At 42.6% G+C, this 13,117-nt stretch overlaps 1 protein-coding gene across 1 annotated transcript in view; it reads right to left on the reverse strand.

Moving 5' to 3' along the window:
* Positions 1-2: 2 nt before the first annotated feature.
* Positions 3-13,117, reverse strand: part of LOC148049564 (uncharacterized) — a 37,636-nt gene continuing 24,521 nt past the window's right edge. Inside the window, exons 8-12 of the mRNA XM_087704069.1 lie at positions 9,434-9,455; positions 8,951-9,175; positions 8,513-8,807; positions 6,661-6,779; positions 3-4,779 (exon numbers count right to left, since the gene is read on the reverse strand). Of these exons, the coding sequence (XP_087560195.1) occupies positions 4,621-4,779; positions 6,661-6,779; positions 8,513-8,807; positions 8,951-9,175; positions 9,434-9,455 (820 nt within the window). The 3' untranslated portion in view covers positions 3-4,620. The remainder of the gene's footprint in view (positions 4,780-6,660; positions 6,780-8,512; positions 8,808-8,950; positions 9,176-9,433; positions 9,456-13,117) is intronic.

Below are 13,117 nucleotides of genomic sequence, written 5' to 3' on the forward strand. Positions count from 1 at the left end.
GATTTAATGCAATGTCAATTTATTTCCGTACGGTATTATTGACAGAAGTTGTACTTTAACGAGCTTACACAAGTTACAGAAAGACTTGATTTCTCATTACAAGTTCTCATTACTTTTCACATTTTATGAAATAAATATTTCTGTGGGAAACCCAAACAAATAATATGAAGACTTAATATTAAATTTCAACGTTACAACATGCAGGTAGTCCTCTACTTACGATCACAATTGAACCCAAAAATTTTTTCGTTAGTTTGTTAAGTGAATTTTGCTCTAATTTACGATCTTTCTAGCTACAGTCCTTAAGCGAATCATTGCAGTTGTTAAATTTGTAACATGGTTGTTCAGCGAATCTGACATCCCTGTTGACTTTGCTCGTCACAAAGTTGCAAATGGGGATCACATGACCCCAGGACACTGCAACCATCATAAATCTGAACCGGTTGCCAAGCATCTGAATTTTGATCACATGACCACAGGGATGCTTCAACAGTTGTAAGTGTGAAAGATGGTCACGTCACTTTTTTCAATGCCGTTGTAACTTTGAATGGGCACTAAACGAAATGCAGTAAGTCGAGAACTACCTTTAATTCAGTTCAGTACAAGTAAGATTTTCAGGCATTCATAGTCCAAACATATTCTTGAGATCCAAAAGCACAGTAAGTGGCTTCATGTCTGGAAATAGTGACTAACAGAAAAAAAAAATTGGGGGGGAAATGTACAATAAAACTCACAGCCATTACAAAAGTCAAACTGTGAAACCAATAAAGGATTCAAAGCAGCTTCCCTAGAAGTCAGATCAGTGTATTACAATGTAGGTATTTTGTCTGAGTGAGCCAATCTTCTTTTATAGATAATCAGTTGGAGTTAATGGAGCAAGGCTAGGTCAGGTTTGCTGAAGATTAGCCTTTGGGAGACCTGCAACTATTGCAAGCGTTCCCAGGAGTCTTAAGACAATCAATTTTGATTATGGTCACAGACTGGCATTAAAAAAAGCAACAACAATAATAAATAAATATAAATGGCAGACAAAATAATATATTACGATTGGAGGTGGATTATGAGTGGGCAAGTTAAAGTCTGCCTAATTTTGCATACAGCATAACACAATTTGGCCACAGAGAAGCTACTTCATAAGGCTTTGATAATAGTAGTTGTACATAGAAGATATGAGTAGTTCCTGGATATTTTATTACAAGAGGTGTTATAAACACAGCCCTAGACACCTTGGCGGAATGAGGGATAACGGGAGCTAAACTTCAGCTATAACCAGGCCCAGGTCCCCACTACCCTGCTTTAAAGTATTATTATCTAGCAAACAGTAGAAAATAAACTCCCAATCTCGTACACCAGAGTTTCCCAAATTTTCTGGCTCTGTGGGCCTTTGGGTGGGAGGCACCTGAGAGGCTGGCAAGTGTGCATTTGCAGCTTCATTTGTGCAAGCGCTTGCATGCCGTTTATGCAAATGGAGTGCGTGTGCACACCCTCGCTCATTGCTTGTGCTGCTTCCGTGGCCTGGTTCCAATTGGCATATGGCACAATAGTGGGCCGTGTGGCCCACGGGTTTTACAATATCAGTTTAACAAGCCTCCACTTAAAATGGACTTTAGATGCGACAGACAATACTGGGGACTAGAGTTCATCTTCCTGTAATGCAGGGCTGGGCAATTAATTTTCCCAAGGGGCCACATAAGAACCTGGGACTGTGGTGGAGGGCTGCTTCCACCACTGCAACCCCCTGTCCTGTGTCCCCTGCTGCTGCTGCCCCTCGCCCCCCCGCCAATCATTCAGCAACTGGAAAATATACTCTATGCTTATAGCTCTTCGTGGCCTGAAAGCACTGATTTAAAAAAAAAAACCCGAACATTTAAACTTCTGTTTTCTTAAACAAGGAAAACTGTACCAAAGCTGAATGCAATCTGACTTGTAGGTCTCTTACTAAAAAGGGCAGGTTTTGCTTTTGAGACAGACTACCCTTACTTAACTGACCATCCACTACCATCAACCCCATCCTGGCTCTTTCCAGCCTTGGATCTTGGAAGGATAAGAGATATTTACAAGTTTCTTCATTTCCTCTGACCTGCTTGCATATGGACATGATGCTGCTTCTGATGGTTTAAATACAGGTAGTCCTTGACTTATGACAATCAAACCCAACATTTCTACTGCTAAGCAAGGGAGTTAAGTGCGCCCCATTTTACGATCTTTTTTTGCCAGTTATTAAGCGAATTGTGTGGTCCTTATGAGAATCTGGCTTCCCCCATTGACTTTGCTTGTCGGAAGCCATCTAGGAAGGTTACAAATGGGGATCATGTTACTCTGGGACAGTGAGACTGTCATAAATACATACCAGTTGCCAAGCGCCTGAATTTTGATTGCATGGTCATGGGGATGCTGCAATAGTTGCAAGTGTGAAAAACGGTCACTTTTTTCAGTGCCATTGTAACTTAAAACGGTCACTAAACAAATGGTTGTAAGTCGAAGACTACCTGTATTAGATCCCCTCCTCTTAAATTACCCAATTTGTAGCCAATCATGCTAAGCAGAGAAAGAAAGGCATTGGGTTATCATCTGAGCAATGAAACCAGGTGGGATTTGGTCCTGGGATGTCCAACCATCCATCTGCCTGAGGAACAGAGACTGTTGGCAAATGGATTTCAATTCTCCTCTGCAGCCTTCCTCCATGCCTGCCTGCCTACCTGCCTGAACAGATTTGGGTGACATGCATGGAGCTGTTGAAAGAGAAGAGAAAAGAGATGGGTGCAGTGTGCAACAGAGGATGTATTTTGGTATTCAGTCACCATTGCATCACTATAAAACAAACAAAAACTCCAATTTCTTATGCACTGGGAATTCTTCCAGAACCGCATCATATATATATATATATTACAAAAATGCACCATGGTTTAAATTCTACACATAGTAAATACTAAATAGCATTAACAAATTCTAATACGTATAAAGTAATTCAGCAGTGGTACAAAATAAGAAATCTTAATATTTCATACTCTTATTATCTTCATAGGTTTTTGCTAAATGTTTCTTGGAATTTTGTGGATAGTATGCCTGTAACTACTTGTTACCTTAATAATTGTTTATCTTGTTCTACTCCAGCTGCAGGTGAAGGCAAACGTAGTCACCCTTACCCACCAAGTTCATTTCTATTAATGGGGTGCATATATGGTACTTGATTTCACAAAGAGAAGTTGCTTTGAAATTATTCAAGGCACATTTAATTGTCCCATGCAGTGAAGCACCAGGGGGCAAGTATCCCTCGGTGAATCACTCCACCACCATTTCGCCAGAACCAGTCCGAACCGGCTGAATACCACCTCTGAACTGGGGATAGGCAGCCTACTAGCTAGATATAATCCACTAGTCTGATTGTCCCCCGTCCCCTCCAAAACTCTGCAATCAAAATGCAATTTTTCTCCTCTACCTTTTTTGTGGGGGTGTTGAACATGAATTAGGCTAGAGAACAGGGTCCTGTAGGGATGGGAATGATCTTGGGAGTGATTTTGGGAATTATCTTGGGAGATAAGGCACAGAGACACATCCCAAGGGAACGATCAGAATCCACCTAGGAATGTCGCAGGGCAGCCTCAGAAGAGAGCCCGTTTCTTGGGCTCTAAAAAAGATAGGAAAGAAATGTAATTTCAGAGTTGCGGAATTCTATTAATGTAGCTTTGCAATGAAGTAGAATAAGTTCACTGGGTCACCCTAGAGGTGCTTTTTTTCAAGAGGCAACTGGATTTTCTGATTTTTCTTTGAAGATGTTTCAATTCTCATCCAACTTTGAGAAGCAAAAGAAAAAACAGAAAGTCCAGTTGCCTTTTGAAAAAGCACCTCTTGGGCAACCATGACCTGGATGACTGAGAATTTCCATAGACATACAGCTCATCTTTCCTATCTGATCTATCTTGAAAGGCTGACTTCAATCTTGCAAGTCTGAAATTAAATCTCTCTCCCATCTCCTTTCCAGCCGACTAGGGACGTTTTCTTTTTTCTTTTTCAAATATTTACAAACTGCAACATCTGTGTGGACAATAAACTCAATTCTTACAGAGGAACAGAAGTCCTTTGTAAGTTTGTCCCTTTCTTTTTAGGACCGAAAATACAAAACCTTGCTTCTAACACTGTCCCATAGCATTTGAGAATAGTCTTGTTTGGAGAAACATGGAAGTTTCTGCTGAGTTTCAGGTTAGAATGTATATTTAATGTCCTTTCACTTACAAAACATAGGAGGTAAAAAGTGCATTCCAGAAACTAAATTCATTCCCGTAGCATCTGGAAATTCTTATCACATAAAAATATGTTCTTGAAAAGAATTTCCTCAACTTTGTACCACGATTATTACTGCAAAGAAGAATCCTTGTCATAATGCCCCATAGCAAGATATATATTCCAATAAGTTCTTGGAAAGAATTTCACAGGGCAGAGTATCTGTGTCCCCGGGGTGTGATTATCTCAATAAATAATAGTCCAATTAGAAGATCATCTGCCCTAATAACAAGGCTGAGATGCAATCTAGAGATTGTAGTACTTTGGCCTGTGAAACAAATGGAGAGAACCAGCCTCACCCTCTGCAAAACCTATTAATTGGCACACAAAACAAAACACTCAATACGCTGTCTCAGTCTGCATGAATATAGTAGAAAGCTGTTCTATCATATCAAAAAGGCTGTTGGAGATTTGGAGGCTCAGACTTTCGCTGTTCAGGGATGAGCAGCCTTCCCTCTGCACGAATTCATGCGAATTTTTACAAAAATTTGGAACCAGCTGTAAGATACACAGAAGACAATAAACATTATTAGCTTGTGCAAAGATACATTTCACTAAAAAACAAAAAAGGTGATTAGGGATGAGACTGACTCTCTAATTTAGGAGAATTGCAAAAAGCAAACAAATGGTTTCACACTGACTGTGGCTTTCTTGCTTAGAAATGGGAGAGCTCAGGAAAAAAAAGATCAGTTTTCCCAATTAGCAACAGATTAACGTTAGATATTCTGGGATTAAGGCGAAAGAGTGGAGAGTCCAAGAATGCAAGACAACAGCTTACATGCTCCAGAATGAATGACTACATAAATATAGTTGAATAATCTCTACTTCCACAAAGGACAAATACAGAAATGAGTGATGCACAACTAAACAAAAAAATGCTCATCAGCAAGTGTGATTGGAAGAACAGGGAAGGTAGCCTTACTTGGGTTGTCTCTCCCACTCACTCCGGCAGCCAGACCTAAATGTTCTTAGCTAGTCCTGTAAGGTGGTGGGAATTAAGAAAGAGACCAAGGACCATATTCCTGCTCTGCAAATGCCACAATATTGATGAAGATGCTCACGGTGGCTTATTGCTGTGAAGGGGCAGAAATATCCACAGGGTAGCAGCAGCTGCGACCTTCCAGCATGGGCTAAACAAGCAGGCATCCACCTAGTGATTGAGACCTTGCAGAGGGCAGAACTTTGTGGAAAGGGAATAAAGGGATTAAAAGAGACTAGCCTTATTTTCCTAAGCAGAATCCGGTGGCTTTAGGGAAAGCCAGGTTATATGTAACTGGTATTGCTGTAACAACGAAACATACACTACTAGAGGGAAGATTTCAAAGGGCTTCCTATTCAGAGAGACTTTGCTCCTGTGGATCCAGGGAGGAAGAAAACTCGCACCCATCTCATAAGGTGCCCTATGATGCCCCAAGACACTCTTTAATTGCTCTAATCATTTCCAAATACTAGGGCTACACAAATACATTTTATATTTATTATCGTTTAAAGGATGCTAACCCTACACTCACTGATCGGGCGGCAAAATATTTTCACCATGTTATACAGCTGTGCAAAACTTTTTAAGTAGATATGCTGTTTATTGCCCTATTACTATTTTTTCTCTTCCCCAATAACTCATTGCTGTATTAAGCAATTTCTCTTTGGATGGCACTCTTTTATGGTAAAGGCTGGTCAAAGATTGTAATAAAGATAAACAACCTGTACAAAATATTGACAGAGATATGAAATATTTACAGGGCGCTTAATGAATATTTCCCTATTAAATAAACCTGCCTGTGATCAATATTATAGAAAGCCCCCTCTTCCCCCCAGAGAACAATCTGGTATGCACTGAATGGAAGGGTCAAAAGGGTGGCACCCCAAGATTTTTAGGAAAAAAAAACAGGAACAGGAAAGAAGAAAGAGTGAGGTTTGATGTAGGTAAATTGAGTGTCTCCTGAAACCTGAAAATATAGACAACCTCACATTTTAATATGTTGGGTTTCTGAACTGAATCCCTCATGGCAAGATTTCCCTTCTTTACCTGGTATACCTTCTGCCCCCGGAGCAATCTTGATGTTCAAAATCCAGACATGCAGCTGTAGCAAGCTCAGATCTGAATGAAGCTGGACTTTCTGGCTGAAGAAATCTGGTCTGGAGGGGATTGTATTTGTGATCTTGCACCCTCCAAAGCAGCTTTTGGAGACAGAGTCTCAAACACTGCAAAGTTTTAGTTCTTAGGGCTCATCCACACAACCACTTGGCTAAGCTTTCCTTCCATCCAGACATCAAGAGGAAATCATGCTGGGGTGGCAACAGACTGAAGTCCACTACTGTGATCCCTTTGAAATCACCTTGAACAATCTTCAGTAAGTTTCCTGACACCGATATCCTTACCTTCACCAAGATCAGCTTGGACTCCTTGGGTTTGGAAGCAGTAAACCGCTGTCCAAAGCACAGATAAATGGTATAGTCAGGAGACGAGCGTCTTTGACCATCACGGAACTCAACCAGTTCTATTAAAGAGAAAAATCCAGGATTCATAGCTATTTAAACCAATATATGGATTGATAAACAGAAAAACAGGGCAAATAAATACAATAAAATCTAAGGTTATTTTGCGTCAGTAAGAAGAAACCTCGAATCGATTGATCATCAATAACCCATTAACCAAGACTTCCAGAATGTGATAACAGGTTATTGGGACCTTCTGATCTCTCAAGATGCCACTATAAAATCTTCTGGCCCAATCCATATTTCAAGCATTTCTCCCAGATACAAACATATTTTAGCAGAGCAGGAAAGAATGCAAGGAAACAATTTCCCCATATAACACCTCTATACCAAAGGATAATAGCTATGCAAATATCAATTTAATATTTCAATCTGGCATCATTTAAGCCAAAACCAGCCAATTCATTATAGTTTAGCATGTTGTACGATGCCAGATTCTATTTATTTACAAAGCCTAAAAGACGTTCCATTTTTCTTGAACTATAAGATGGTAACTAGGGCCAGATCAAGTACATTTCATATAAAATGTTGCATTCAATTGCTGTCATCTACAAATTAGGCGTGAAAAAAATGCCTGAACGAAATCCTGGAGAGCTTTTGTCAAACTACGTTGAGTAGACTTGCATAGCTGCACATTTGCTGCCCCTGCCTGAGTTCAGCTGCATCATGATCACTGGAGTAAAGCTTCTTCCAACCATCTCTCCTGCTGCTATTATAACTGCTACGGACCTTGCCTGAAAACGTGACCTGTCAAAACCGCGCTCGACTAAGCCGCGCCCGATTAAACCGCGTCGCTGACGTCATCAACAGGGCGACAACAGCCAGCGCGGAGAAAGAAGAGCGCTTTATATAGCGCTTTGAAAGCAAGCTGATTCAACTTAAGGTAAGGGTTTGGTTTAGGGTTAGGTTAAGGGTTAGGGTTAGGATTAGGTTTAGGGTTAGGTTAAGGGTTAGGTTTAGGGTTAGGTTTAGGATTAGGTTTAGGGGGGTTAGGTTTAGGGGTTAATTTTAGGTTTAGGGTTCTGTCTGCACGCTGTTGTCACCCTGTTGATGACATCAGCTACATGGTTTAGTCGGACGCGGTTTAGTTGAGCGCGGTTTTGTGGTGGAACCCCATGAAAATGCCAGCCAGTGCAGTCTTTGAGAAGAAGCTGTTTGGCACCTTGGCTTCTATCCTTAGAGGTCTTCACTGAGTCTTCCAAGACAACAGTTTTTAAAGAGATAAAACAGTGATAGCATAGCTGTAACAGTATTAAACAAAAGATGGCAGGGAAAGATTTTACAATTAGTCCTCGATTTAGAAGCACAAACGGGGCTGGAATTTCTGTCACTAAGCAACGCGATTGTTAACTGAGTGATTTTGCAATCTTTTTTGCTGCAATCACTAGGCAAATGTAACATCCCCCTTTAATTTGGAACCCCCCAGGGAAAGTCACCAATAGCAATCACCTGACCCCAGGATGCTGCAACTGTCAGTTGCCAAGCGCCCAAATTTTGATCATGGGACATGGGGATGCTGCAGTCATAAATTCAAGGACCAGCTGTAAGGTAATTTTTTCAGTGCCACTGTAACTTCCAACAGTCATTAAACAAATGGCTGTAAGAGGGGACTGCCTGCAATTAGCTTCCTTTTAATTATTTCAACCCGGATGTCACAGCACCTGATCTGAACACTCAAGACTGCACACAGTCCTTTCAATGAATAAGACTCTTTGCCTCATTTCTAGATCCTCACCTTGATAGAACTGTTCATAGTTGAAGATTTCAGTTTCAACATTTCTTGGCAATAATTTACATGGAGGGTCCTTGGAGAATGCATGGAAGACCTGACACATTCCAAGTCGCTTGGCCCAGATCCTCCCGTTTCTCTGATATAATAATAAACATGCAGGCTCTAAGACAGACAAGGTCTTTTGAACTCGCTTCTGATCCGTCAGCATGTCTGGATTTGGAAACTGTATGACCTGTGCATTGTGTGGGATAGGTTCCCAATTTACCCGCCCGAGTGTTGACTGTTGAATGCAAGTTGTGTCTTATCATTTTATTTTGTTCACATATTGTTTGTTTTTGTATTGCACCCCCTTCCCTACGATTGTTAGCCGCCCTGAGTCCCCTCAGGGAAAAGGGCGGCCTATAAATCCTAATAAAATGTCTAAAAAAAAAAAGTCTAAATGTGTGATTGGTGGCAGTTCTCCTGGTTGTAGGTGAGCAGGCAGCTATTTACTTCTGCTTCGTCACACACTATCTTGTTGTGATAGTAGATAGAGACTTTTATGTTAAATGTAATTTTGTTGCACATGTGAAAAAGCAATGGTTGACTGGGAAATCTCTTTTGTTGGATTTGCAGGTGGCCAGTGGGGTCCTTCTTGGTAACAGTTACTTGCCACAGGTTCAACTGCTACTCCATTCCCTATGGGTGAGCAGCCATTTTGGGTGACCTGAGGGGCTTCACGGGAACTTCTTTGCTCATACGTAATAGCATTTCCTTCTGTATTTAGAAAAATAAAACAAGGTAATTAGCAGAAAGAACCTACAGCCTTTATAAGATAGGAAAAAAGATGATTAAAAAAAGTTTTGTAGGTAGCCCCTCTTAATATATATTCTCCAGCCATTGGTCTTCTCCATAGGACTCCCTTTGTTTCTTTTGGATACAAACCTGGCATAAAGGCATTACATGCCTAATTTAATGGAGTCAAAAAGACAGCCCAGAAATCAAGAGTTTAAAAGATAGGCCCGAGAAACATTTCAGTGAGTGAGCAAACAGAAATTATTAAAGAACATGGGAGAGTTTACAACTCAAGAAAAAATACTTAATATGATACAAGTCTTCGACATCTGAAGATTAACATCTGGAAGAGGCAGGATTTATTTTCTGTTATTCCAGAGTACTAGACTGACTAGAAGTTTTGACTAGAACTAACAAGTAAAATTAGAAGAAACATGGTTAAAGCTAGACTATTAGGAGGAATTTCCTAATTGAACTATCAGCCACTAGAATAGGTTGCTACATGACTGGATGAGTTCTCCTTCATGATAGGTCTTCATCCAGAGGCTGGAGAGACACCTGTCAGAGATACTCTACTGCATCCGGTACTAAGAAGGGAGATGGACTAAATAAATTCCAAGATCCCTTCCATTTCCATAATTTTGTGATTCATTGTTTAAAGCCCATGTTTAGACTTACCTATAAGATTATTGGAACCTGTAATTACTGTTGGGGCCCATGAGAAATGTTGCATTTCAGTCAGATTTAGTTGGGACTGCTGAATAATCCAATGGAGTGTGTCATCATTGGTTTGGTAAAAATTGTCTGCTGCATTCTCATTTGGCACTGCAGAACCTACACACACATTAATATCCATCATTAACAAGATTTTTGCAATGGCATGTATGGGATAAACTCACTTTATCAACATTAAATGTAAAACTCAGCATCAATTATGCACAAATACTTGGGGAATCTCTGCAATCTACACCATTGGATTGCAATGGTTGTTGTTTTTTCCAATCATTTTTTAATTTTTTATATTCTTTATACATATCAATGCATGAATGGTGTGGTAGGGTAACATACATTTCATTACACATACATAGACTTATTATTCCTAAATATTACATTTCATTTCCATTGTTTCATATTATTTATACATCTCTTTTATTAACACCTTTCCTTTCTGAACCATCTTTCTGTCCTTTTGTATCTCTTAACATATTAATATATAATTATTATTCCCCCCCACTATTTTCTATCACTATTTTAACTCCCCCCCTTTCATATTGCTATAATATTCAAAGACGTATTTTCCATCTATTTTGTTGTTCATATTTCCATAGTTAAGTTAAAGTTCCATCCTTCATTCTTCCATTTTTCAATATCTCCTTATACAGTTTTAGTATCAATCATAATCATTTGCGGCGGACATAGAGGCGGGCAAAAGAAAGCGAGCTGGCGGGCTGGTGATTTCTTTCGCCCGCCTGTCAGAATTCAGGCGGGCGAAAGAAAGAAAGCACTTTAGACAGTGGGATGTCGGGGGAGAAGACTGCCTCACCAGCCATAAACCTCACCGCATGTCACTGGTAGAGATACATTACTGGATATCATCAGCATAATATTTGCTTACTCCAAATAGAAGGACCACAGCCAGGTGTTTCATGTAGATTGTAGAAAGTCCAGTACGCAGGAAACAGGTGCAGTGACTGGATCGAGACGGTAGTTGTCACACCACTTGGCGAAAGTGGACCAGTTGGAATCATATATCCTGGTCGTTGATGGTCGTCTTGACGCCTGGATGGTACGCACAACCTCCTCTGACAGGTCTTCGCTCCTCAGGAGATCCCCCTCAAGTACCAGACGGTCAGCTGGAGCCACTGGGGGTCCGGGTGTACTATGGCCCCCTGGCTGAGGGAGACCTGGTCCCGAGGAATCCGCCATGGGGATGACATTGACAGGCTGACGAGGTCAGCATACCATGACCAGCGAGGCCAGTGGGGGGCTACGATGATCTTGCAGATTACCTGTGGTAGAAGCGGAAGCAGTGGGAAAGCGTACAGAAGACCCTGAGGCCATCTGCATCGAAGGGCGTCTGTCCCCTCCGCCCCTGGCAAGTGGAAGCGGGAGAAGAAGCACTGGAGCTGCGTGTCGATCACTGGGGTGCCGAATCTGTGAGACAACTGGTTGAACAGGGTCGGATCCAGACGCTACTCTGCACTGTCTATGGTGGTCCTGCTCAACTAGTCCGCCTGCGTATTGTCCACTCCCGAGATGTGGTTGGAGCGAATGGATGTTACGTGATGCTCCACCCACCTTCCCAGGGCCTCCGCCTCCGCCATGAGCTTCCTGGACCTGGTGCCGCCCTGGCAATTTATATGGGCCTTGGTGGTCACATTGTCCGTCATCAGAAGGACGTATTGATGAAGAATGTTCCGATGAAAATGTTGCAGGGCGAGGCTGGCCACTCACAGCTCTAAGAAGTTGATGTTGCAGGCTGCCTCAGCTAGAGACCACTTGCCTTGAGTTATGTGATGTCCCATGTGCGCCCCCCAACTGGCAAGGCTGACGTCTGTTGTGATGACTATTCTCGTGGGCTCCTTGTACAGGTGTCCCTTCAGTAGAGCCGCCGATTGCCACCATTTGAGAGACCGCTTCACGGTCGGGGGAATCCACATCCTCATGGATGAGTTGCTCCTGTTAGCTCTTTGATGGGGCAGGAGAAGCCACTGCAACTCTCTGGAGTGAAGTCATGCCCAGGGAACGACCGAGATGCAGGAGATCATCTTCCCCAACAGTTGTGATAGGAGTAGCACGGAGACCTGCCTCAACCCCAGAACTTTGCGGGTCAGGGATACTAAACTGTCTATCCTGTCCTGGGAAAGGAACCCTGCAAGCTGAGGTATCTATCACCCCCCCCCCCAGATGGATGAGTTTGGTGGTTGGCATGAGATGACTCTTTTCCAGGTTCAGGGAGAACCCGTGACTCCCGAGGGACCTCATTGTAATGTGGAGGTCCCGCAAGGCCTGTTTCCTGGACGACGATTGGATGAGAAGGTCGTCCAGGTAACATTGAAGCCTTACGGGCCTGCGCCTGACTTGCGCTGCAACCACTGAGAGAACTTTTGTGAAGGTTCTGGGTGCTGATGACAGGCCGAATGGAAGGGAATGTGTAGATAAGCCTCCTTCAAGTCGATGGATGTGAGGAGGTCCCCCTGGCAAATCCCCACTAGGATAGTCTGCAGGGATTGCATCTTGAACCTCCTGTATGCAATATGACGATTGAGGTTCTTGAGATCCAAGATGGCTTTCCACCCCCCTGAGTTCTTGGGCACCAAGAAGAGAATGGAATAACATTCCCTCCCTTCCTGGTTGGGTGGAACTTGTTCCACAGCATTGATCTCCAGGAGACGGTGAATTTCCTGGGTCATGAGTTCCCTCTTGAGAGGGCAAGAGGGGGTTGGACACCGGATGAAGTTCTGAGGGGGTTGGGAGAGAAACTCCAAGGAAAGTCCCCTCCTGACTGTCTGGAGGACCCAGGCGTCCTCCATGGTCAGTGTCCATTGGGGAACGAACAGCTGGAGCCACCTCCCAATGGAAGGGGAGCGTTGATGGTCATTTGGACTTGCGGAAGGGCCTGTTGGAGGCCCCGCTGCAGTTGTACCTGCGGTAGTTGAACTGCTGCCTACCCGTGTCCCGAAAGGACTGCCTGTCCTGGAACCTATCTCCCGACTGATCAGTTGGTCTGTTCGAGGGAGCGGAAGAGGATCCTGTGAACTCACTGGAATGAAAGGACTGCCTCTTGAAATAGGGAGAGGATTTACGATCCTGTTTCTTGTTCAGGGTGGGCAG

Source organism: Thamnophis sirtalis, unplaced genomic scaffold (assembly GCF_051295495.1).
Source record: "Thamnophis sirtalis isolate CommonGarterSnake01/CBP01778 unplaced genomic scaffold, rThaSir2_p1.2 scaffold_1, whole genome shotgun sequence".
NCBI classification, from domain to species: domain Eukaryota; kingdom Metazoa; phylum Chordata; class Lepidosauria; order Squamata; family Natricidae; genus Thamnophis; species Thamnophis sirtalis.